The 26,696-nt window shown below is 35.4% G+C and overlaps 2 protein-coding genes, 1 long non-coding RNA gene and 1 pseudogene across 3 annotated transcripts; 1 reads left to right on the forward strand and 3 right to left on the reverse strand.

The window, feature by feature from the left end:
- Nucleotides 1–385: 385 nt before the first annotated feature.
- Nucleotides 386–2,552, reverse strand: LOC145799952 (protein FAR1-RELATED SEQUENCE 5-like). The gene is made up of 3 exons (XM_082889596.1): nt 1,647–2,552; nt 609–680; nt 386–508 (listed from the first exon to the last, which is right to left on the reverse strand). Exons 1-3 carry the CDS (start codon nt 2,550–2,552, stop codon nt 386–388), a joined length of 1,101 nt encoding a protein of 366 aa, XP_082745722.1.
- A 7,963-nt stretch (nt 2,553–10,515) lies between these two features.
- LOC114322814 (cysteine-rich receptor-like protein kinase 25) lies at nt 10,516–11,286 on the reverse strand. The gene has a single exon (XM_028270236.2). The coding sequence runs from the start codon at nt 11,284–11,286 to the stop codon at nt 10,516–10,518; it is 771 nt and encodes a 256-aa protein (XP_028126037.2).
- A 1,888-nt stretch (nt 11,287–13,174) lies between these two features.
- On the forward strand, nt 13,175–13,807 carry LOC145799991 (uncharacterized). The gene is made up of 2 exons (XR_014341359.1): nt 13,175–13,238; nt 13,386–13,807. It is a non-coding gene; the product is annotated as an uncharacterized LOC145799991 (long non-coding RNA).
- A 5,193-nt stretch (nt 13,808–19,000) lies between these two features.
- LOC145799953 (cysteine-rich receptor-like protein kinase 25 pseudogene) lies at nt 19,001–21,526 on the reverse strand (annotated as a pseudogene).
- Nucleotides 21,527–26,696: the final 5,170 nt, after the last annotated feature.

Below are 26,696 nucleotides of genomic sequence, written 5' to 3' on the forward strand. Positions count from 1 at the left end.
AGTAGCTTGTGACATTTTTAATTAGAATCATAATTTGTTCAGGAAAATCAAATCTTAGCTCAAATTGGGTTCAACAAAGGAGCCTTTACAACATGATTTCTGTGAGTGATCAAGAATCACAAATAAGATAATAGCTTTCAATGAGAAATCAAATAAAAACTAGAGATAGTTTTATATTGCTTAAACTCTTTCAAAAACAAAGTGTTACTAATCATTTGTCTTGCCACCAATTCATAAATACCAGAAAAATAATAAAAGCAAATGTTGTCAATCTTTACATAAAAATTCAATCACATGCGTAAACCGAAAGGAAATTTGTAAAACTATTTGAAACTTTAGCATCCCCACATAAAAACCAACTTCTGAATATTGCTATATAAAGCTATCATAGCAGGCATTCCATCATGATTGTCATCTTAAACTTCAATGTTGGTCCTCCTTTCATTTGGCCTTTGTCATGAAAGTTATTGAAGTAAAATCCATCATATCCTTGTGCTGGTAGTTGTGCCTATAAATACGAAAAATTATGTTATCTCTGTGGTATATTCTTTTTAAATTGAAAAAAAAAAAAAAAAAGAACATAAATCGTGTAAGAAACACCAAGTTACCTGTAGTAAATCAGTCATTTTAATAGGTCCTCGTTGCTTTTTGAATAGACTGTTAGTGCTAAGATCATTTTCCTGGTACATATTTTTTTTAAAAGTTGCACGAATGAAACATATAAGTTATCCTGCTAATAAAAAACAAAACAAAACACAATAAATAATAAAAAAAATGCAAGTTTAATAATGAGAACTTATGAGAGACTAAAATTTACCTGTCCATATTGAGATGTTTGTTTTAGTTGTGATGATTGATGAAATAATGTGTGCACAGTAGGAACATCCATACTTGAGTGAGCATTGAGTTGCTATTGGTTTTTTGAATTGAATCATTCCACATAGAGAGAGAGAGAGGGAGAGAGAGAAAGAACATATCAATTACATCACTTGTAAAATAGGAAGACAAATTATTTTATAGTACGTATGATTAAAAGGAAGATAAATGATTTTATATAACAATAAGCTGATGGAGAAAATTCACTTTATTTAACATGATCATACATTGGGCTATCATCATTTGAGAATGGACTTCCTTGAGATTTTTTGTTCTTAGTAGCCCATTCAAGAGCACTTTTTGGCCTTTCGCTAGACTTGCTATTAGTTCTCTCTTTTAACTTTAATACGTCTAACTCTTACATCAATGCCATCAAGGCATATGGTTTTATTTTGCTTGAACAAATTATTATTGGCATGTGAAGTGCCAAGACAAGTTTTCACAATTACAACTCCTCTTAAACTTGCATTCACCTCTTCCAATATCTTGTTAAGGCCATCTAAAGCAATTTTATAAGTTTTTTCCGTTTTGGCAGCTCTAGTTGCCAATTGAGTACACAAGTGACACAACTCTTTGTATTGTCTTCCAATCATTGCCATTGGATCTTCGTAGCTTATAGAAGTCACTTCTATACTCCCTGATTTTGCATCCTTTGTCTATCTCTTCAAAATGTACTGGCCAGGTATCTTCATAACATTTTTTGAAGAAAAAACTTTAAGTGCATGTGAACATAAAATTCCCATGAACTCAAATTTCTTACAGCTACACACCACTGTACCTTTTGATGAGTCGTATGTAACAGTATGATCGTGACGCTTGTGGTAAGGAATGATCTTATATTCAGTCACTGTTCCATCCTCACCACATAGATGCATATTACAATCATAAGCCTTGCATAACTTAGCTTGAAATAATTCAAAAACCTCTTGTGAGTACATACTTGCTGCATGCTTTAAAATTTCTACTAGAAATGTTAAACTCGGGGTACTTTGACTTGCTCGAAAATCAGCTTTGAGCTCTTCATAACGGCAATCATTAATTAACCTTTGGAAGTGTTGGAAAAAAAGAAACAAATCATGCTTGTAGTTGACATATTTTTTTACAACACTATTCATGCTCTCACTGCACTGGGTGGTGGTCATGTCTGCACAAAAAGTTTGTCTGCCATAAACTAAAGCCCATTTCTCCTTCATATTATACATTCGCTTCAACCAATCATTATCTTCAAGACTATATTTTTGAAGCATCACATTCCACGCATTGATAAAATCATCTTCTTTTTCATAGTTGTATATGCAGTCACTAAAATCTTTTGTAAATTCTTTGAACCTTGCAAATACACCACTAAGTTTCATAGCTGCATTTTGGTAGATGTGCCAAATACATGAACGGTGAAATGTGTCTGGCCATTGAGTAGCTAATGCTTTTGCCATTGCTGGATCTTGATCTGTAAGGATAGTTCTTGGTGTTTTTCCAGACGTAGCCTTAGCAAAAGTATCAAATAACCACATAAAAGAATTTGTTATCTCATCGTATAACAATGCAGCACTAAAAACAGTGGTTTGCTTGTGATGGTTCACCCCAACAAACATTGCAAAAGATTGACCTTCTTTATTTTTTCTATATGTCGTATCAAAACATACTACATCTCCAAAATGAGCATAATCAGCCATCATCTTTGCATCTGACCAAAAGATATTAATAATCAAATCATCTTCGTCCACTTGTATGACATAATAAAAATTAGGGTCTTCTAATTGCATTTTTTGCAAATACTCCAATACACCATCTGTATCACCTATCTTATAAAAATAAAAAACTTTAAACGAGCACAATCTACTACTGTTATAAAAGTGTGAAGAGTCTCTCATATTTTTTACTGTTTTAAAATCTCAATTTTACTCTCTCAAATCTATTATATTTTTTAAAAGTCATGAAGAGTCCTATATAAATCAATTATCTCTTTATTTTTGGAGTTGAACACTTAAAAACGATAAATCTGCTTCCAAGAGTCCTATATAAATATAAACAAATAGTCTCCTTCTTATATAAAAAATAAAAAAGCCATCACCCTATTTTTTACATTGATGATGATTGAAGAGCAAAAAATAATTATTATTTCTTATTTTTGATGTCTTCTTCTATACTAATATACATAATATTTACAATTGTCCATCATGAATCATATCACAGTGAATAATTTTAGTTGAATTTTAAAATTGTATGCATTCTTTCAAATCTAGACCAAGAAAAGCGCATGCGTTTTTAAAATAAAGATTTGTGTTGTGTCTAAAAAATTCACAGATTATCTTCACACACCATTTTTTCGGTTTAAATTATGAAAAATCTAGAAATTCCCTGGATGTTGATTTGTGATTATGTATCAATTTTAAGCAATAAACAACAATTCCAATCAAAGAATCAAGACAAATCGACACAACGATTTTACGTGAAAAAAACCACAATTAGACACCTCCAATTGTGATAAAAAAAAATCACGGGCAATAGCCACAAAACAATTTGAAAAAACTAGAAATCCCCTAGATGTTGATTTGTGATTATGTATCAATTTTAAGCAGAATATAACAATCCCAATCAAACAATCAAGACAAAGAGACACAACGATTTTACGTGGAAAAAACCACAATTGGACACCTCCAACTGTGATCAAAAAAGCACGGGCAACAGCCACAAAACAATCCACTAAGAAGATTTAAAGGAATTACACAGGTATACTCTCAATTACCTAGCGAATCCACGCCTAATTGAACCAACCTCTATGTGCCTCTTCCAACCCGTCTTCACCTCGGAATTGTCTTTTCGATGAGCCACTCCGGAATCCACCAAAGCTTCAGGCTCGAATTCTTCAGAATCCACCGAAGAACAACTCTCTTTTGTATAGCAAACAAAACCTTTGATGTACTCTCTTTAAACCATGAGTTGAATACTCAATCAAAACATCAAAGAAAACTCACAAAGTATCCCCAGATATAAACCCTAGAACCCAAAAAGTAGATCTGGAGTAGTTATACTAAAATCTGACCCAACATGCGAATTTATAGAATCTGTCCCGCGATCTCCGCTCGAGCGCCCAACAGCCCGCTCGAGCGGCTTCAGCAAAATATGCGCGTAACATAACAGAGATCCGCTCGAGCGCTAGAGAGCCCGCTCGAGCGCGAAATCACACGTCTCAGTATTTTTTCAGGCGACCAAAACTGCTGGAACCAGGGATTCTCCGCTCGAGCGCGGGTATGTCCGCTCGAGCGGACAGGCAACTTGGAATGCATTTTTGCATTTTGCTTCGGGGGCACTGCCCCTCGACCCCGCCGTGGTGCTGCCCCCTCGACCCCCGCGAGCTGACCGGGCAGCTCGATCCCCGTCATAATCAGCGAAGTGGCAATCTTGAAAGTTTTAGCATCACAAACTTCTCTGAAAAGCACAATTCAGGTTGGATTCGCATCTAAACACTCATAGCCTCACTGAAATAAAAGTGCGAAAATAAATACAACTGAAAGGAGTTTTGTCAAACGGGATTGCCAAAAATAAAACCTAACACAATTCACTAAGAAGATATAAAGGAATTACACAGGTATACTCTCAATTACTTAGCGAACCCACGTCCGAATTGAACCAACCCCTATATGCCTCTTCCAACCCCGTCTTCACCTCGGAATTGTCTTGACGATGAGCCACTCCAGAATCCACCAAAGCTTCAGGCTCGAATTCTTCAGAATCCACCGAAGAACAACTCTTTCTTTCGTGTAGAACAAACAAATAAGCCTTTGATGTATACTCTTTAAACCATGAGTTGAATACTCAATCAAAACATCAAAGAAAACTAGCAAAATATCCCCAGATATAAACCTTGGAATCCAAAAAGAAGAACTGGAGAAGTTATCCTAGATTTGGACTGAAATACGTATTTATAGAAAACTGTCCCGCGATCTCCGCTCGAGCGTCAGATTGGCCGCTCGAGAGGACCCACGCTCGAGTGCGGAAAGTTCCGCTCGAGCGGGAAAAAACAACATCTAGTATTTTTGCAGACGAATAAACTTCTGGAACTCAGCATTCTCCGCTCGAGCGGGGGAATGTTCGCTCGAGCGGACATGCAACTTAGAATGCATTTTTACATTTTGCTTCGGGGGGGCTGCCCCTCAACCCCGCCGTGGCGCTGCCCCGAACCCGCCAAGGGACGCTGCCCCCTGGACCTCCGCGAGCTGACCGGGCAGCTCGATCCCCGTCATAATCAGCGAAGTGGCAATCTTGAAAGTATTAACATCACAAACTTCTCTGCAAGGCACAATTCGAGTTGGATTCGCATCTAAAAACTTATAACCTCACTAAAATAAAAAGTGCGAAAACAAATACAATTTAAAAGAGTTTTGTCAAACGGGATTGCCAAGAATAAAAACCTAACAAATTATATTTTATAAACTGTAATATTTTACATGATACTTTAATAACTAGGGTATAATGTTAAAATTCTAGACAAGAACTACTATCATTGGTTTTATTTTTAAAATCTATTTTTCTCTTTTTAATTTTACATATTTTCTCAATTTTTCCTACAGCTAGTTCTATTTTCTCTCTGTATTTGTTTCACTCGCCACCTCTCTTTGCTCTCTCTATGTGTTGAAAAAATCTCTATTCAATTTTTTATTTATTTATTTATATATATATATATATATGTTGGAATACCAAAGCAAACCAAGCTCTTGTTTGTCATAACCTGATCGAGAAAGTTAAAAAGTAAAAAAATCACTATCCTATTTAAATCACATCATCTTATTTAAGTCACATTACCTTTCTATCATATTACTTCAAACTCAACTCATATTTTATAAAAAGAGCAAGGATCCTCTAGAGTGATTTTTTCCTAAAGTTTCCTAAAGTGCTACAGTGTATGGTTGAGATTTACTGGCAAGTCACATCAATTTTTCTGATGTGACTTGCCAATAAATCTCAACCATACACTATAGCACTTTAGGAAACTTTAGGAAAATTTCACTCTAGAGGATCCTTGGTGTTATAAAAATTCAAAAAATATACTTATTTAGATCATTCCAAATAACCTCTAAATACTATCTGTTCAAATCTCTATCTCTCTCCATCTATCTATCTATCCATATCTGTTGCAATTTGTTTCATCACAATCATCATCAACACCAAAAAATTTTAAAAAAAAATCAGATCATCAACATCAACTTAAAAAAAAATTAAAAAAAAAAATAAAGATTTCATATATATCCAATACATAAATTGATTCAACGCTAAATAGATCGAAAAAGTGGGGTTTCTTAGATCGATTCAGATTGATATATACACGTGTCTGATTGTTTTATCTACATGAGACCTTGCGATGAATTGGATTTTGAACAATCGAAGTGAAATCCATAATTAAGAGAAAGAGAGAGAAGAGAATACAGAGATGGAAAATGGAGAGGAATAGAGATTTGGTATATGTATAGATATAATGAGAGAGGGAAGAGAGACCATCCGTTCACATCGATCTGTGAGGGGGGGAGCGAGAGAGAGAGAGAGAGAGAGAGAGAGAGAGACCAGGATCTGTGATGATCTGGATCGAAGAAGGTTGAATATGTATCTGGATTTCGATCCGACGGTGGTGCCTTCATCTGTTTTCGAGCATGAGTGAGAATAGAGTTTGTGTTACTCTAGATCGAAGCACATCTCCGACTCTTACTATCATCGATCAATGCATATCAAGATTGAAGCAAATCGAAGCTCTGCCACATCGTCTAGATAGATCTGGATCTTCCATCGCTGACGATTTCGGTGTTAATAATGAGGTTAAGGTTGTTGCGTCACTCATGTTCTTCGCCAATGACATCGGCACGTTCACCGCTGGTGTCGTCGGCATCTCACCACTGAAGAATGACCGCATCTCTAGTAACCTCAGTGCGACCTCACCGAATCGGCGAGCCACCTGTTTCAGCGCCATCGCCGCCTAGTACGGCAGGCCTCGAGGGGCTTATTGTCCAGGTACATCAGCGTTCTTGGTGATGGAGAGAAAGAGATAGAGGGGAGAAGGGAGAGAGGAGAGGGTTTGAAGAGAGAAAGAGAGAGGGTTTGAAAAGAAATACAGAGAGAAAAGAGAGAGAGAGAGGGAGAGAGAGGGGGTTTGAGGAAATCTGTTCCAAAACGTTAATTTCAACAGATCGGCATACCTAGGGAATGGGTATTTTGATCACTTTAAAGAAATTTGTCATTATGAACATTATATTTTAGGGTGCTTTTATTTACACATTATTAATACTTTCAGTATATAAATTAAATTTATATTCTAATAATATCTTCTAATAAAATCACCATTGAGGACAACATGAGGTGTATTCTATCTATTCAAAAAATTTCATATATAAAAAATACAAAATACTCTTTACACACCATTATTCCTATAGGGTTTAGGTTTTTAACAACGAAACATTGCATTTCTTCATCAATTTCACCATTAATATATACTCATGATATCATTTATTATCAATTAGCTCACTTCATTCTCTTATCCATTATACTTATTTTCCAAACTTAAAGTATTATTGCCTTTGAAGATTTAGGATTTAAAAACATTAAAATCAATTAGTTTTGAAGATTTACATACCGTGGATGACACTGAGATGGTTGATTCTGTTAGAAATGGTTTTGGGAAAATCTGGAAAACAGATTTTTTCTTAAACTTTGACCTAATTTTTAAGTGGGACCCATACGCCGAATTTCATGGGTTTAAGTGGTGACGCGTTCTATGACGCATTGTGATTCACGTGGTATATTTGGTTGCTCAAAACCATTATCGGGTGAATGAGAAATTAAAATCAAAGTGAGCTCCATAGAAATGGAGTTTTTGCTGAAAATTACTTAAAATTTAGAAAATGGCTTGTCCTACATTGATTTGGTAGGAAATTTTGAGTGGGTTTATAAGGTTTGGAATTGGAACTTGGGGTAGGCCCCAAGGGGCACCCAAGGTTTGTAAAAATGGAGGTTATGGGCAAAATGGGTTAGACCCATTGAACCCAAAAAATCACCACACGTGCGCCGCTGCAGCCTTCCGGGTGGACTTGGGTGTGTGGTGTGAGGTTGGGTTGTGCTTGTTCAGCCCAATACTTATCTTTTTAGGCTAAAAATATTTGAATTTAATTTTATTTTTTAGTAAAATAAAATCTGTCCGAAATTTTAATTTCAAATTCAATTTGTTTTTGCACCTCTTCCTAATTTCTGTACAAATTTGAATATGTTTAATACAGTTTTTAATCTGTTCGAAATTTAAATTCAAACAAAATAGTGCTTACCTGTGTAAACAGATTTGTATCTGTTTAAATCAAACCCAACAGGTACCATACATGTTCATTCAAATCTGCACATGTTTAATTCAAATTAAACAGCCACCGCTCCATCTATAAATAGGCAGCCCTCATTTGATATTTTCATTCATAATTTTCGTACTTCTCATCTACAAATAATCTCTGCATTTTTGCTACGTTAAATTTATGTGAGAAAGAGTGTATACACTTAGTGTGTTCGCTGTGCGAATAAATTGTAGTGTTGCATTTTTCCGTTGTTGATCATTTTATTCTAGGAGATAGACGTCCGAAAATCTGAAAGTATTGTAGAGAGGACGAACCTATTTTAAGGACACAGTATTAAACACTGGACTTGATCAAAAGTTTGTTCAAGAAATTGATTAAGTAAGTTGTTAATTTGTTTTCTGTTTTATTTTTATATATTTAAATCAAATTTTAATTTTGTTTTTGTAACAAAATAAAAATCTGTTTTTATTTATTTTATTTTATTTTATTTTTCTGGTTTGATTTTTGTAATCAAACATATTCTCTCATTTTCTATTATTTCTTCTGTATTCTGTTTGTTGTTAAGTACACAAACAGAATTTATTTTTCAAATATAGTGAAAATTGTCCAACAGATTCCGATATAAACATTGAAAACGTTGACTTGAACATTAAAATTATTAGTTTATGACTTAATTTTTTAGTTTTTTATTTATCCCGTTCGTATGTTGGGAAGTTTAGTTTGTTCGTCGTGTTTGGATAGTTCGAGATAAACTTTTGTACTATGTTTGATTATTTATATTTGAACAAAATAATTTTGTTCAAATTATTAAGATTGACCAAAAATTAAACGTTCATACATAAAAAATTAAACATTTTAAGTTAGTTTAGTTAAAATAAATTAAACTTTTATTGATTGTTCAGATATAAATTTTTAAACACATTAAGTTTGTTCAACTCTATATCAATGAACATGACTAATTTGATGAATTTGAAACGACAATGAGAGACGAGAGTTCAAGACTGACAACGAATATCAAGACTGGCAAAGATGGAGGCCAAATGAAACACTCTGTCGATGAATTGAAACGATGAGACAACGAGATGAGGCATAATGAGAGTTCAACACCAATTATGGAGATTAACACCAGCGAAAATGGATACCGAATGAAACCTCTGTCGAGGATGGAGATCAAGATCGACAGAGATGGTCTCTGTTGGTATGTATTCTGAAGATTGTGGGATTTTTGTTGTGTGTAGTGGTGAAGATGAAAAGTTTTTGGCATGTGCAATTGTGTGTATTCAAATAGTTAGTGGTGTGTTAATATAGGATTAGTAATGGACAATTAAAGTGTAAACTAAGATATTTTTAAACCCTAAAAATTATTTTGTGTGTATACTTAGTAATGATGTGTACTGAAAGCAGTAGTGATATATAAATAGAATCGCCCAATATTTTGGCCTATTTTGAAAAATAAGTTAAAAGCCACTTTTCAATTTTTAATCTACTTTCCTCTCATAAAAAAGCTAAAAAAAATCAAAAAATAATTTTTAACCATCTTTCCAAAACATTCTAAGGAATGCTTGGACCTTTAGACAAAGAAAGTTAGATTTAAATATATCACCGGAATCCCTTTTATTATTCTAGCTTGACAAGTTTTGATAAGTTGTTAAATATCGGCGTTATAGATATATTGATTGACAAATACTGATACATATCTCAATGAGTGATGCTACGTAGCTCGAAACCCCTCCCCCCGAATCCCCCGAACAAAAAATGACGCTGTTTTTGGTTCGTTTTTTTTTTTTTTTTTTTACAGATCAGAACTAGGAAGAAGAAGGAGGAAAAGAGAGGAGGAGGAGGAGGGACTGGAGGGGGAGGAGGAGGCGGAGGCGGAGATGGCGGTCGGAGCTGCTGCTGCTGCGACGAGCTTGGGGTGAGGCGACGACGGCGGGCGGCGAGGCTCGCAGCCCTCTTCTTCCTTCTTATTCTCTCTTTCTCTCCCTCTCCCTCTCCCTCTTCCCTTGCGTTTCAATTTCAGACTGAAAATGGAGGAAAAAAAAGAAAAAAAAGAAAAAAAAGAAAAAAAAAAAACTTAATGCCCAAAACGACGTTGTTTTGAGCATTAATGAGATTCGGGGGAAAGTCTTGAGCTACCAAACATTATTCTATCTGAATATTACTATTTAACTCAGTACAGGGCTGCATAAAAAGGAATCCTGCCATATAGAAGATTTTGATAAGCTACCTTCACAAGTTTCAATAAGTTTTAAATATCAGTCGTCATTGATATATCAATAGTACAATATTGATCAGATACTGATATATATACCGCAACTTAAACTAGAGAAGGCGGCGGTGTAGGGGCGGCATAAAAAGGATAAGTCTCGTACCGGACATTGCAACTTGGAAACAGAACTCTCCCACCTCTTCTTCCGTCGCAGCAATCCGGAAAACTCGAGATAGCATCTCTAAGACAACTATTGCAATCAAAGGTAGTCAAGTCCGGTGTGCACTGCGCTAATCCATACAGCTTCTGAAGTGCAGAGAAGTCAGCTTCTCTCGTCGCGAACTTCTTACCCGACACGCCATTCGAAGCACGAGTCGCTACATCATCCATTACTTTTCCCAACAAATTTGTAAAACTTTTTGGATCATTTATGTTCTCTGTATTAACTAAGATTAATCCGAAAGAATGGTCGGAAATCGAGAAGATTGACTTGTTCGAGTATCGCAACATGCACTCATCGTACCAAATCGTAACAGCCTTCGAATTGGGACAGTTTTGTACTACTTCTTTAGTAGCAGTGGCCACGCAGTCTTGACAGATTTGGGTTGAAACATCACCGCGACAGAGGAAGAGGCCGTAGGCTATGTCGGGGGGACTGAGGCCAGCAGTGAAGTTGTAGAAGCCATTGATGGTGGTGGACTTGGAAGCGAGAACAGAGAAGAGGGTGTTGAGGTTGGATTGGTATGTGCTGTTGGGAGTGTAAGTTGTTGTGTTTGGGCATTGAGTATAAAGGTAATTTGGGGATGCTTTGGTGGTCGTGAGGCCAAGCAAGAAAATTAGAATGGAAAGGAACAAAACGGTGTTGAAACTCTTCATCATGGGGATACTTTTTTGTGTTTCAACAATTTATTAAAATCAGATGTAGATATATAGTGAGGAGATAGAGAGGTGGAGATGAAACTGAACCGTTGACATAGCTTCTAGAAAAAGAAATGAGGCTGGTTTTGTGGAAAATTAGGAAAGAGACAAGATGCAATGACTGACGGAGTTGAACTTTGACCAAAAATCATTACAAATGCAGTGGTTTGGTCCATAAGTTGCGCTGGCGGTGGCAAACACATTCATGAAGGTTTTCATTTCATGAAAGACTTTTCTTAAGGGTCTAGGAATTAAAGTTTCAGAAATAAAAAATATTAGAGATTTTAAAATTTTTATTAAATATCTTATATGAGTATGAGACTCATGTAGATTCACATTGTGTAGGTCTCATATCAATATAAGATATTTGGTAAAAATTTTAGTAGAATTTTTAAAATTTTTAGTATTACTCTTCAGAATTTGTTCAAAATAGATACAGGTGATAGAAATTAAATTGATGATATATGGAGTTTATGAAGAGTGATTATTGGGTACTCTTGAAATACGGTCACGTGGTACTCTAAGGTGTTGTGATTGGTGGAGAAGGTAGGGTTCATGATTTTGTGTCAAATAATTGAGGAATACGATAGGACATAATGTATGATAATTAGTGAAAGAGTATGAAAACGTGGCATTCTAAGAGCATTGAATAGTTTCATCTATGAATGAAATGAATTTGAGTCATTAATTTTTATTTCTAGGCAAATTTTGAATAAATAATTCAAAATTAGTAATTTTTCTGTTTCGTCAAATGAAAAATATACAACACACAAGATAAGATTGTTTATTATTATTATTTTTTAACGAGCTAACAAAGCTGGTAGCATTTTTTTTTTTTTTTCGTCAAATTTTCTATTACCTCATTGGCTAAGAAATTTTTTTGTCAAATTTTCTCGAAGTACCGTATAGGACTGTAGAATGTTTCTTTGGGACTGGGAAACTTATCAGTATTCCTCTTTTAATAATTTAAATTATTCATTTTTTTAAATTTTTATACATATCATTCATAAAAAAAAAAAAAAAAAAAATTATGGCAAATTATACTGGTAGTTCTTATATTTTGGTCACTATGTCATTTTAGTTCCTATAATTTTAATTAGCTTGATTTTAACCCTAAATTTATATTTTATCTCAATCTAATCCAATTGATTCCAATTGTTAGCATTTTCGTATAAAGAATACTCAAATAAGCGACTTGCGACATGCCTTTACGGACAAAATTATAAATTTTCTCAACTCAATGAGTTAATATCAATCAATTTAACAATAAATTTTCGTCAAAAATCCTAATGACTTTATCAATTGGACCAAATTGACACAAAATCTAAAATTAATAGTCAAAATTGAGATAATTGAAAGTATAGGGACCAAAATAATACTAGAGACAAAATGTAAAAACTACTAATGTAATTTGTCCAAAAAATTAAATTGATTTGATAATTATAATATATTCAATGTATCACGTTTACCATCAAAAAAATAGATCATTTATGTTTAAAACCACATTTGTAGCGCATTTTGTTTGTGTCAAATTTGATAAATTAAATATGTTATGATTATTAGATGAATCTATTTAATTATTTATTTAAATATATTTGTAGATAATGCCCCAAAAATGTTTAAGACCTACAAAATACTCTCATAATTATATCTATAATGATGTAATATTATATATTTCAATTTCTGATACATTACACATCTAATGATATATGACCTCCCTCCTTTGCTGCATAGATGACTTTGTGAGTTTAAAAATGTAACTCTATAACCTTAAAAATAAAAAATAAAAAAAATCCAATAAAACCCATATAGGTCAGCGCAGCTAAAATGGACGGCATGGAATATATTAGCTCATGTTTGACAATTATAGTATGGAACTTGGAACTACGGTTGCGCACTGCACTAGGCCGGTGGTGAGTTCGGATCTGCGGCCCTTCCTGTGGCGCATCCAAAACAGCGTCGTTTTCTTGGCTTTTTTTTTCTTACTTTTTCTTTTCAGTCCATTTGGTTAATTGGTTTTTCTTATCATCATCTTCAAAATATTTGATTGTTCTTTACAGAGAGTGTTTCCATTGAATATATGAATCCTCATATCAAACTTCAAGCTAACTTACAACATACTTCGCCACCCGGACGACACATTCAACCATGATTTAGCACTTAGAAGGAAAAAAAAAGGAAGAAAGAAAATATTTAGACGGAAAAGACTAGAGGCAGAGGCAAGAGGGCAGAGGGAAGAATGAAGGAAGAGGCATCACCGAAACATTATTAGAAGGAAAGGGCAACCAAATTGATACCTGTGCAACTTGATCGGACTGATAAACAACCAGATTAGACGGAAAATTATTTCATTTAGTTTGAAATTTTATTAGATATGTGGGTCTTTATGTGATTTGTTGGAAATTTGAGATTGCATCTGTATTGAATCTATATTTGAGAAGGTTGTAGGTTTGCAATTTTTCTTTTTGAGTTTGAATCTGGATTTATTTTCTAGTGGGTGTGATTTGGTAGTTTTTAGAGAGAGAAAAGAGGAAGAAGGAGATGGAGAAGAAGAGATGGTGGGTTTGGTAGTTTTTATAGATAGAAAGGAAGACGAAGGAGATGGACAGGCCCGGTCTTGAGATTTTCGGGGCCCAAAGCCGATAATCAACTAATAAATTTCTGGGGCCCTTTACATTTTTTTTTCATTGAATGAAAAAAAAAAATTGAAAGTAAAAGACAAAAGATTTGTGTCAAAATCACAAAAAATACTTAGTATTATATTACAATAACTAATAAGTATCGCTTGATCCTCCATCTTCTTGTATTTTTAGAAGCAAATAAATCAATCATACTTTCATAATCTAATTTTTTTGCAAAATCATTTTCAATGAATAACAGTGCTAATTATTTTAAATGGGCCTTTCAATTTTTTAATGGCTTAATTTAGTTTAAGTTAATTTGGACCTTCCTTAATTTTTTTTGGACTTAAAATATACTTAATATATTAGACTAAACTATAATAAGAGAGACCCCTTTTTGGGTCTATTTTCAATGGATAACAATGCTAATTTTTTTGAATAGCCTTTTAATTTTTTAATGGGTCAATTTATTTTAAGTTAGTTTTGGCCTTTTTAAATTTTTTTAGACTTAAAACATACCTAATATATTATACTAAATTATAATAGGAAGGGGTCCTTTTTTTTAGTCTATTTTGAGGGGCCCTAGGCCATGGCCTTGTGGCCTATGCCCTAGGGCCGGGCCGGGAGATGGAGAAGAAGAGGTGGTGGGCTTGGTTTGCAGATTTGAGATTGCATTTATATTAAATTTATATTTGAGAAGCTTGTGGGTTTGCAAATTTTCTTTTTGGGTTTGAATATAGGTTTATTTTATAAGGGGTGTGATTTGGTAGTTTTTAGAGAGAGCAAAGAGCAAGAAGAAGAAGACGGAGAACAAGAGATGGTGGGTTTGGTAGTTTCTATAGATAGAAAGGAAGAAGAAGGAGATGGAGAAGAAGAGGTGTGAAAAGGGGCTAAGAAGCCACAAAAAAAAAAAAAAACCCGACGTCGTTTTGGCCAGTGTAGTAGGGAGGGCCGCAGGAAAGTGCAGCAAACAATCCGAACTAAGCTGGTGGTTGCCCAGCCAGTCATCCCAAAATAATTCATGGAAAAGAAAATTGTAGGATTGTTTTTGGAAAATAGTTTGTTTTTGGAAAATAGTTTAAGTTAATTTTTAAAATTTAATTTTTTTTAAATATGTAAAAAAATAAAGAGGTGATATGACTCAAAATAAGTTAAAGGACAAAAAGTAACTTTTAATCCACCTGCCAAAACAAAAGCTTTGATAAATTTTACTTTGCCTCTTTGTGATTTGGGGCATGTACGGTTTATCCTTTTAATACTCAAAAATAATTACACAACTCTCGCGTAGTATGTTGGTTGAAATGCACTGTTAAATCCATTAACGATTTAATAAAAAAAAATTAAAATACCTCTGTATATAAATAACTTAAGTGAGTGAACTACAGATATTTCCTCATTTGTTTAGAAGGCAAAATGCACTTTAACTTACTGTGCTTTATTTCATGTGCAATTTATTCCTTTGAAATTTGAAAATAAGCATATAACCCTCTTATGTCTGCCAAGTATTTTATACTTATTGTTAAATTGGACGAAATGTTTAATGGTGTACTTTAATTTATAAATCATGTGGGTGTTATGCAATCATATCTAAACGTTATAGAATATACCACACATGATCCAAACTAACTAGATTATATAAAATAGAGTATATTATGATGTTAGTCTCTATACTTTGGTTTTTATTTATGGTTCTTATAATTTTAATTGACTTAATTTTGATACTGAATTTATGATTTTGTCTTAATTTAGTCCAATTGATTACAACTCTTACTTTTTTTTAAAATGAAAAATACACATATAAGTGACATATGTTATATTTTTAAAAATAAAATTATAAACTTACTGAATTCAGTGAGTTAATCTCAACTAATTCAGTGATAATTTTTCATCAAAAGAATTACTGGCATTATCAATTAGACTAAATTGACACAAAATTTAAAATTAATAAGGATCAAATTTGAGTTAATTAAAAATATAGGGACCGAAATGATATAATGAGCAAAATATAGAGACTACTAATATAATTTTGTCCTACAAAGTATCATTACACTTTCATTGTAATATCACTTTAGTCAATTCATTTTAATTTATTACAATCAACTCTTTATATTTTAAATAAAATTAAAATATCATCATGGTTTTTGGTGTGAAATTGTGGATACAACTTTTTTTGACAAGTACAAAAGACATAATTTTTAATCTACGAATTTGTATTGTTCGTATAGATTACTTTTTTGGCATGATACGTATTACCTTTTGACGTGATACGAATTAGTTTTTTGTTGTGGTACAGATTAATTTTTTAGCATGATATAGATTATTTTTTGGCATGTACATATTACATATTGCATTTTGGCAAGATATAGATTAGTTTTTGGTGATACAGATTAACTTTTGGATATTAATTTTGTTTAATCCTCAATTATGTATGGAATTATATTTTTGAGGTTGGATTATACTTGATTTGTATGAAATTTCTATTACATTTACAATTTAACGTTAAATATGATTTTTTTGGATGGCTGAAAGTAAAATGTGTGCACGTTGTGGACTGGTTGTTAATATAATCAGTATATGGATTATTTTGTTTATATATAGGGTACGTGTTGCATTAATAATAGAATAAATACAGGTGGTCGAAAAATTAATTAAAAATAAAAAAATTATAAAATTTTTGGTGACTAAATATTTTGATAGTAAAAAATGCAAGCAATTTAGTAGTAAAAAAGAAACAAAAGACTTTTGTTGACTAAATAGTTAGTAGCCAAAACAAATCAACATGAGAGAAGAAACTATTACCGACTAAATATTTTAGTCACGAAAGAACATTTGACGACTAAAATATTTGATCGTAAAATACAATGAAATGAAAAAATTCAGTGTTTGGCGACTAAAATATTTAGTCATGAAAAACTAACAACAACTAAACTATTTGATCGCTAAATGTATTATTTTTAGCTACTAAAATGTTTAGTCGCTAAATGTATTATTATTAGCGGCTGAAATGTTTTAGCGACTAAATATTTTAGTAGCTAAAACAAAATTTCATTTTGATTTGATTACTTTCGGCAACTAAATCTTTAGTCGTCAAAAGGTTATGTTTGGCAACTAAGTCCGTTTTAATAGCCGAAGATAAGATAATTAGCGACCAACGTCAATTTAGTCGTCGTTGACTATCGCCGATAAGGCTTTGGTGACCAACAGGACGACGAAGAACTTTAGTCGCCTTTGACTTTAGATGATTAAAAAAACAACCTTCGGCGACTAAAAATTTGATAGCCGAAAGTGTAATTTTTTGTAGTGTCATTTTGTCCATCTAGTATTAATAAAGCTAACGAAGCTTGTTATGTGAGTTAAACGTGACATGTTTTTAATTTTATTAATACCTTTATACTTTTATCAAAATCTCACTTTAATCATTTTATTTTCACTAAAATCTTACTTTGGTTTCTTCATTTTTAATTTTTATCAACTTCATTAACAGTAGCTGAATGGAAGAGTACTATCACAACTTGAGTTAAAGTGTAAAAAGTTTAATGGTCATAATTAAAATTGAATGGATTAAAAAAAAAATTGTGATAAAAATGTAAGGAAACTTGCAATATATGAGAACTTTTATTATTTTAGCTTGATGAGTTCCATTAAGTTGTTAAATATCGGGGTTATCAATATATATGGGGTTTTTTTTTTTTTTTTTTTTTGGTACAACATACATAGGTCTTGTTTGGAAAGTAGTTACTTTTTTGACTTTTTGGTTATTTAATTATTTTAGTAGGTTATTTTAGTTTTTATTGTTGGGAAGTTGGGTTGAATTTTTTGATTGATTGTTGTATTGAAAAATGTGTTAGAAATAATGTTTGAGGTTAAAATAACAAATTTGTCCCTAACCTCACGTTTTTCAAAATTGGTCTAAAGAGGTGAAATTGTCATTTATTACTTGTGGGATACGCTGTGAACGTGATAGTGGTAGACTGTTAACGTGACAATGGTACGTTGTCCCTAACCTCACTTTTTATTTTGAGTGGTGATTCATCCCACTAATTTTTAGACCACTAATAGCTCTAATGAGCTTAAAAAAAAAAAAACAAACAAACAAACTCAAGCCAAAACATCACATCACTTTAGTGGGAGCCACTGTGCCACATCATTAGTGATGCTCTAGCGCTCCCAATTTAGTGCTCTAAAATATTATTATTTTATTTTTTATTTTTTATTTTTAAGGCTTTGTTTGGGAAGAATGGTTGCGTTGGGTTTGGAGTTGTTTTAGCCACAAAAAAACAAAATAAATTTTTTAGTCTAATAAGACAAAACATTACATCCAACCTATAATCATTACATTCTTTTCTCTAAAAAAAAGTTAAAAAGCCAAAAAGTTAAAAAACTCTTTCCAAACGAGACTTTTTAATCCCAGATTAAAGAGTTGTTTGGGATATATTATATAAGTGCACTTTTTGATTTTTTGATTAAAAAAATTGAAAAAAAATATATATTTGAGATAATTTTTTATCTTTTTACAAAAAAATATGTAATAAAATATTATAATAAAATCAAAATGATTATTATACCCTTATTAACTTTTGATCAGTAACTTAGAATACTGTTTAAGACTATTTGATTTTTTAAATATTTAAGACTTTTAACCCTAAACATAGGTTCCCAAATAAAGCCATAATTCAATTAGATATTGATACATATCTCAATATTACAACTTACAAAAGTCAATGCTACAGTGCAGGGCGGCATAAAAAGCGAACTTGCAATGGAAAATGAGTGAGAGCACTAATTAGTGGTATCACTAATGATATGGTAGCGGGTCCCATTAGGAATGATTTGATGTTTTGGCCTTGATGCTGTATTTTTTTTCTTTTTTTATTGAGTGTCATGTCATTAGTGATCTTTTTAGAGCTCCAAAATTAGTGATCTCTATCATTGTTGACTTGCAATATATAAGAGAACTTATATTATTTTATAAGCCAACTTGACAAGTTTCAATAAATTTTAAATATCGCCGTTATTGATATATTCGTCGATACATTATTGACTGATACATATATTTAACCTGACGAAGGCGGCGGAGCAGGGATGGCATAAAAAGGATAAGTCTCGTACCGTACATTGCAACTCGGAAACAGAACTCTCCCACCTCTTCTTCCATCACAGCAATCCGGAAAACTAGAGATAGCATCTCTAAGACAAGTATTGCAGTCAGAGGTAGTTAAGTCCGGCGTGCACTGCGCTAAGCCGTACAGTGTCTGAAGTGCCGAGAAATCAACTTCTCTCGTCGCGAACTTCTTACCCGACACGCTATTGGAAGCACGAGTCGCTACATCATCCATCACCTTTCCCAACAAATTTGTAAAACGTTTTGGATCCTTTATGTTCTCCGTATTGACTAAGATATATCCGACAGATTGATCAGAAATGGAGAAGATAGATTTGTTCGAGTATCGTAACATGCACTCATCGTACCAAGTCGTAACAACCTTCAAATTGGGACAGTTTTGTACTATTTCTTTAGTAGCAGTGGCCACGCAGTCTTGACAAGTTTGGGTTGAAACATCGCCGCGACAGAGGAAGAGGCCGTAAGCTATGTCGGGGGGCTTGAGGCCGACAGTGTAGTTGTAGAAGCCATTTATGGAGGTGGATTTGGAAGAGAGTGTTAATATATTAATATCCTTATTAATATAATATGCTTTGTATAGGAATGTATTATTAATATAATATACGTTGTATAGGAATATATTACTATAGTATAGTATGTAGGAATATATTATAGAAACACTTTCGGCCTGTCCCTGCTTTTGGCCGCCCACCTCCTTTCCTTTCGGCTACTTTTCTTTATTATAGTAAATAACATCATAATAATGTTTGTACTCAGCTCTTATATAATGGAGCCTTCATTTGGTTTCTGATCAGAGTGTAAATAATATACAGGTCTCTTTCAATATCACTCTCTCTCAACTTTGTTTTACATGGTATCAGAGCACAGGTGTTTCTCCGAAGTCTCTGCATCACATTTTTCTTGGCAGATTGCTGCATACCTCGTCCTTACCTAATATACAGATTGGACAACACCAGCACCTTCGTCTCTTCACGACGAAGCCAACACCACTAGATTCATCATCATCTGAGGTCTAACGCGCCTCCACGCGTCGCCAGAACATTAGGCCACGCGCTGCCTCGTTTCAGTCGCGCTCCACGCGCCTCCTACACTGTCCGGTGCTGTTGTGCGCCACCGCCTCATCTGCTAACGTGAGCCGCGTGTTTCTGACGTCAGCTGACGTCAGCCCTGGCTGCTTCCGTGCACCACGTATCTCTCGCCTACTAACGTGCGCCGCGCCACTCTATGCTAACCTGCGCCGCGCCTTTTTGACCAAGACGTTGACTATTTCACTTTCTGCCTTTCTGGTCATATTTTTGATCCGTTCACTCCTTTTCTGACTAATTTTGGCCTTCTGAATTCACTGGTAATCTCAGTTTTTTCAGATTCTACCTCCATTGTGCTATTTTTCTCTCATGGATCGCCTGGACTCCTCTCACCACCCTATTTCCGTTCTTCTTGACGGGACTAATTATGTCCTATGGGCACAAGCTATGTCTGGCTTCCTCAAAGGAAAGAAACTTTGGCGCATCATCACTGGGGATGTGTGCAAACCCGTTCAAGAGACCACGGATTCCGCTGTCACGGACTCCGCCACCAAATATGTCGACCGATTGGAAGATTGGGATAGTAAAAACTATCAGATCATCACTTGGTTTCGCAATACTTCCATTACATCTATCAGCCTTCAGTTTGGTCGGTTCTAACTTAACTCTGCTTCCTCTCCTGCCAAAGCCATCTGGGATTTTTTACAAGAACGCTATCAGACTACTGGCCTTGCTCACCAATATCAGCTTCTGAGTCATCTTCACCGTATGCGCCAAGAAACAACTCAGAACATTAATGATTTCCTCTCCGAAATGTATTATGTTTGGGATCAGCTTTCTGAACCTCCATGGGATTGTACTAAGGATGCTGCCTTGTTTACTACTTACCGTGACCAACAGCGCTTGGTTCAGTTTCTCATGGCTCTCACTCCCCGATTTGAGCCAGTCCGCGCATCTCTCCTTCATCGCACTCCTTTACCCACTCTTGAGCAAGCAGTTTCTGAAATCCTGTCAGAGGAAACCAGATTTGGTACTCTCCATCCACACCTTGTGGACTCTGTTCTTGCCACTCCTCAGATTCGAAGTTCTCCTTCCCCAACTTCACCACAGAAGTCCAATGCCTGCAATTACTGTCACAACCGCAATCTTCCGTCAACTCATCTTCTGGTTAATTATCCAGTTCGTCTTTGTCGGTTTTGCAACAAGACTGGCCCTGGTCATCTCCAGCAAGATTGTTTCTGCAATCCCGCCCGTGCCTCTCGTAATGGTCCTTCCACCGGGAGTTTTTCTCGCAGCCAATCTCACCGTTCTGGGACTCCGTTTAAACCAATGCCTGCTTAACGCACTGCTGCTGCTACCTCAGAGGATTTACCTTCCTCTGTTCCTATAGACCCTTCCACTCCAGCCTTCTCTCCAACTGATGTCGAAGCCATGTTTCAACATTTTTGGCAGAATTCCGGTACTCCTCCATCTACTGCTTTATCTGTCACCGCATATAACTCTTCTTGGTACTTTGACTCCGCTTGTTGTAATCACATGACCTTTGACCCTACTATTTTTACTCCTCTCTCTTCTACTCCTCATGTTCCTTCTATCCATACTGTTGATGGGTCTCTTCTGTCTGTAAGTCATGTTGGTTCTGTTTCAACCTCTCACTTATCTTTATCCCATGTCTATCTTATGCCTGCTCTTACTTTAAATCTTATCTCCATTAGTCAATTATGTGAGCATGGTCTAACTGTTACCTTTTCCCGTACTGGTTGTGTGGTGCAGGACCCTCGGACGGGGCAAACTCTTGGGATAGGCCGTAAGCATGGACGTCTCTACGAACTCATCTATTTTCATGTTCCCGATTCCTCTCAGATCACAGCTCCTACCACTGCTACCACTGCTCCTCTTTTATCCCCTTTTCAGCTTTGGCATTGTCGTTTAGGCCATCTTTCTGTTGGTCGTTTAAAATCTTTAATTTCCAGTGGTCATTTAGGTCATGTAAGTGTCATGTAAGTTCTGATGTTTTAGATTGTGTGTCCTGTCAACTTGCCAAACAACCTGCCTTGTCATTTAATAAAAGTGCCTCTATTTCTCTTGCACCATTTGATCTCATTCATTCTGATATTTGGGGACCCTCCCTTACTCCTACTATGGGAGGCGCACGCTATTTTGTTGTTTTTATAGATGATTTTTCCCGTTTTACATGGTTGTTTCTTATGAAAAATCGCTCTGAGCTCAAACAACTTTATTACAATTTTGCTGCCATGGTTAAAACACAATTTTCTAAAAATATTAAGTTTTTTCGCTCTGACAATGCCATGGAATATAAAGATTTTGACTTTCTTTCCTTTCTTCAGCGTCATGGTACTCAACCTCATCGTTCCTGTCCCGGTACGTCTCAACAAAATGGACGTGCTGAACGGAAACATCGCCATATCCTTGACACTACTCGAGCTCTCCTTCTGTCTTCCTCTTGTCCGGAACATTTTTGGGGAGAGGCCGCTCTCACTGCTGCTTACACTATCAATTGTCTCCCTACACCTGTCATTCATAATCACACTCCTTATGAGCGTCTGCATGGCACCCGTCCCCCTTACACCAACCTTAGGGTCTTTGGATCTGCCTGTTTTGTTCTTCTCCAACCTCATGAACGTACCAAACTTGAACCACGTTCTCGCCTTTGTTGCTTCTTAGGGTATGGTATTGAACACAAGGGGTATCGTTGTTGGGATCCTCTCTCCCAGCGACTTCGTATCTCTCGTCATGTAGTCTTTTGGGAACACAAAATGTTTTCCTCTCTCTCTCTCTTCCGTTTGTCCATTCCCACATCCTCTCTTTTTTTTACTGACCCTTCCACGGATCTGTTCTCTGATGAGCTAACTCCACCAGCCTCTCTTGAGCCTGCCTTGCCTACCTCTGATGCACTTACCACACCACCCTTGCCAGCCTCTCTCGAGTTCTCCGATGAGCTTACTCCACCGCCCCTACCAGCCTCTCTCGAGCCTGCCTTGCCTACTGGTCTGTCCTATGCACTTGCTCCCTCTGATGGTCCTGCTCTTGCTCCCTCGGGTTTCTCCCCTCCTGGTGTGTCTCTCCCTCTGGCTCCTCCTGCCTCTACTCGACCACACCGGGTAACCCAACCTTCTACTCGTCTTCATGACTTTATTGTTGGTTCTACTGTTTTTTCTACTTATGAACCGACCTCCTATCGTGAGGCTCGCTCTAATCCTCTTTGGCAACAAGCTATGACTGATGAATTGCAGGCTTTAGACAAAACTCACACTTGGGACATTGTTGATCTTCCTCCTGGCAAGACTGCCATTGGTTGCAAATGGGTCTACAAAATCAAAACTTGTTCTGATGGATCTATTGAGCGCTACAAAGCCCGCCTTGTTGCCAAAGGCTTCAACCAAGAATATGGTATTGACTATGAGGAGACCTTTGCTCCTGTTGCTCGTCTCACATCTGTTCGCAGCCTGATTGCGGTTGCTACCACTCGCCACTGGGATCTTTATCAAATGGACGTGAAAAATGCTTTCCTTAATGGTGTTCTTCTTGAGGAGGTCTACATGCAACCTCCCCCTGGGTCTACTTATCCACCTCATAAAGTCTGCAAACTTCAGCGTGCTTCATATGGTCTCAAACAAGCTCCGCGTGCTTGGTTTGCCAAGTTCAGCTCTACTATTCATGACTGTGGTTTCACCTCCAGTTCTTATGATACTGCTCTTTTTATCCGGAACACTGCTCAAGGGACCACCTTGCTTCTTCTTTATGTGGATGATATGATTATCACCGGTGACGATCTTGATGGTATTCTCTGCCTTAAACAGTTTCTTAGCCATCATTTTGAGATGAAAGATCTTGGTCCTCTCAGCTATTTCTTGGGTCTTGAAATCTTCCATGATTCCACGGGGTCTTTTCTCTCTCAGGCTAAGTATACCTCTGATCTTCTCACCCGCGCTGGTCTTACGGATTGCAAGACTGCCTCCACTCCACTGGAGCCTCAAAGTCGTCTTACACCTCTTGATGGCACTCTTCTCTCTGATGCTACCCTATATCGTCAGCTGGTTGGCAGCCTTGTCTATCTCACTGTTACTCGTCCTAATATTGCCTATGCCGTTCATATTGTCAGCCAGTTTATGTCAGCTCCTCGTACCCCTCACTATGCTGCATTAGTCCGTATCCTTCGTTATCTCAAAGGTACCTTATTTCATGGACTTCATCATTCTGCCCGCTCCTCTCTCCAGCTTCGTGCTTTTTCCGATGCTGATTGGGCTGGGGATCCTACTGACCGGCGCTCTACTACCGGGTTCTGCTTTTTCTTGGGTGATTCTCTTATTTCTTGGCGCAGCAAGAAACAATCTCTTACTGCTCGCTCCAGTACCGAGGCTGAATATTGTGCTCTTGCTGATACTACTCAGGAGCTTCTCTGGCTTCGTTGGCTTCTTGCTGACATGGGTGTTTCTCCCTCTGGCGCTACTGCCCTCTTTTGTGACAATCACAGTGCTCTTCAAATAGCTCACAATGATGTTTTTCATGATCGCACCAAGCACATTGAGATTGACTGTCATTTTATTCGTCAACATGTCACTCGTGGTACTGTCCATCTCCATCCCATCTCCTCTGCTGAACAACCTGCTGATATCTTCACCAAAGCTCATTCTCCTGGCCGCTTCATTGAACTTGTCTCCAAACTCCAGTTGGTTGATGTTTGTCCTCCTTGAGTTTGCGGGGGGCTGTTAATATATTAATATCCTTATTAATATAATATGCTTTGTATAGGAATCACTACAACAAAAGTAACCTATGGTGACGAAAACTAGTGAAGAAAATAAAATTCGTCACTAAATGAAAATAATTTGTGAGGAATTTATAAATTTTGTCACATATAATAAAAAAATAAAAATGATAGGTGACAAAATTTATTTTCGTCAATAAATACTTCATTTTAAGTGAGGAAAAATTAAGTTTCGTCACCAAAAATTTTCCCGCTATTTTTTTTGGGTGGCGCCAAAATTTTGAGACTTTTGGTGAGAAAAAATTTTGTCACTAATTATAAAATTATTTGTGAGGAATATATTTTCGTCACCAAAACGTTTTAATATTTTTGATATCTTTTGGTGAGGAAATAATATTGTCACCAATTTTGGTGGGAAATTTTTGATATATTGAGCGGCAATTAAGAAAAAATAGGGTATTAATTTTTTTTACCCCTTTTCTGTTTATCATCTCTATCTCTCTCTCTCTCTCTCTCTCAAAATAGGGTATTAATTTATCTTATCTCTTGCTCCTCCACCACGCCGATCACCATCGTCGCCTCTATTAGCCTTGCCAATCGTCGCCGCCACTAGTAGCCTTGCCGGTAACCGCCACATCTTCTTCGCTCGGTGATTTGGTACTTGATTTCTCTTTGCTCTTTTTCTGGTATCTCTTTCTCTTATTCTCTGTATTGGTATGGTGACGAAAATTAGTGAAGAAAACAAATTTCGTCACTAAATAAGAATAATCCATGAGGAATTATAAATTTTGTCACGTATAATAAGAATATACAAATAATAGGTGACGAAATGTATTTCCGTCAATAAATACTTACTTTTAGGTGAGAAAAAAAATAAGTTTCGTCACCTAAATTTTTCCCACTAATTTTTTTTGATGGTGCCAAAATTTAGAAACTTTTGGTGAGATTTTTTTTTCAACAATTAAAAAATTAATAATGAAGAATATATTCGCGTCACCAATAATTTTTTTTTTTTTGAAAAATTTGATTTTAAATATTTTAAAACCATTTGGTGAGATATATATTTTCGTCACCAATAATTTTTAATATTTTTAGGCCTTTTAGTGAGAAAATTGTTTTGTCACTAATTTTGAAAGAAGAATTTTAACATATTAAGCAGTAATGAAAAAAAATAGTCTATTATTTTTCCCTCCTTTTTTTTTTGGATCAATTTTCCTAAATTATTTTTCCCTCCTTTTTTTTTTTGGATCAGTTTATTTTTCCCTCCTTTTTTTTTTCTTTTTTTGTTTTTTTTTTATCAGTCTTCGTATCAATCTGTATCTCTATCTATCTCTCCACTACAACAAAAAGTGTCTTTGGAGATGAAAACTAATGACGAAAATAAATTTTGTCACGAAAGACTTACCCTTTAGTGAAGAAAATAATATTTTGTCTCCAAATGTGCCATTTTTAGAGAGAAAAATAAAACTTCGTCACCAATCTACATACATAATAAAAAATTAGGTGACAAAATTATTTTTCGTCATTATTTTTATTTTTTTCGTCACCAAAATTTTTTCCCGCTATTAAAAAATTTGAGGGGAATTATGTCGCCAAGTTAGTGACAAAAAATTCCGTCTCCATTAAAAATATTATTAGTGAGGATAAATATTTTGCCACCAAATATTTCAATTTATAAAACTACGTAGTTTTGTGTTTTGGAGACAAATTCTATTCCTCACCAAATCTATTCTCTTGACCCAAATGATCCATTGCTCTCATTTCACACGCAGAGGCAGACTGTATAGCTTCATCAAAGCTCTTCGTTTCTCTCTCTCGCACCATTGTCCAACTCACAGCACCGTCCACGAAATCCAGGTTAGTTGTAGTCTCTG

Source organism: Camellia sinensis, chromosome 9 (assembly GCF_055761805.1).
Source record: "Camellia sinensis isolate YWXY chromosome 9, ASM5576180v1, whole genome shotgun sequence".
NCBI classification, from domain to species: domain Eukaryota; kingdom Viridiplantae; phylum Streptophyta; class Magnoliopsida; order Ericales; family Theaceae; genus Camellia; species Camellia sinensis.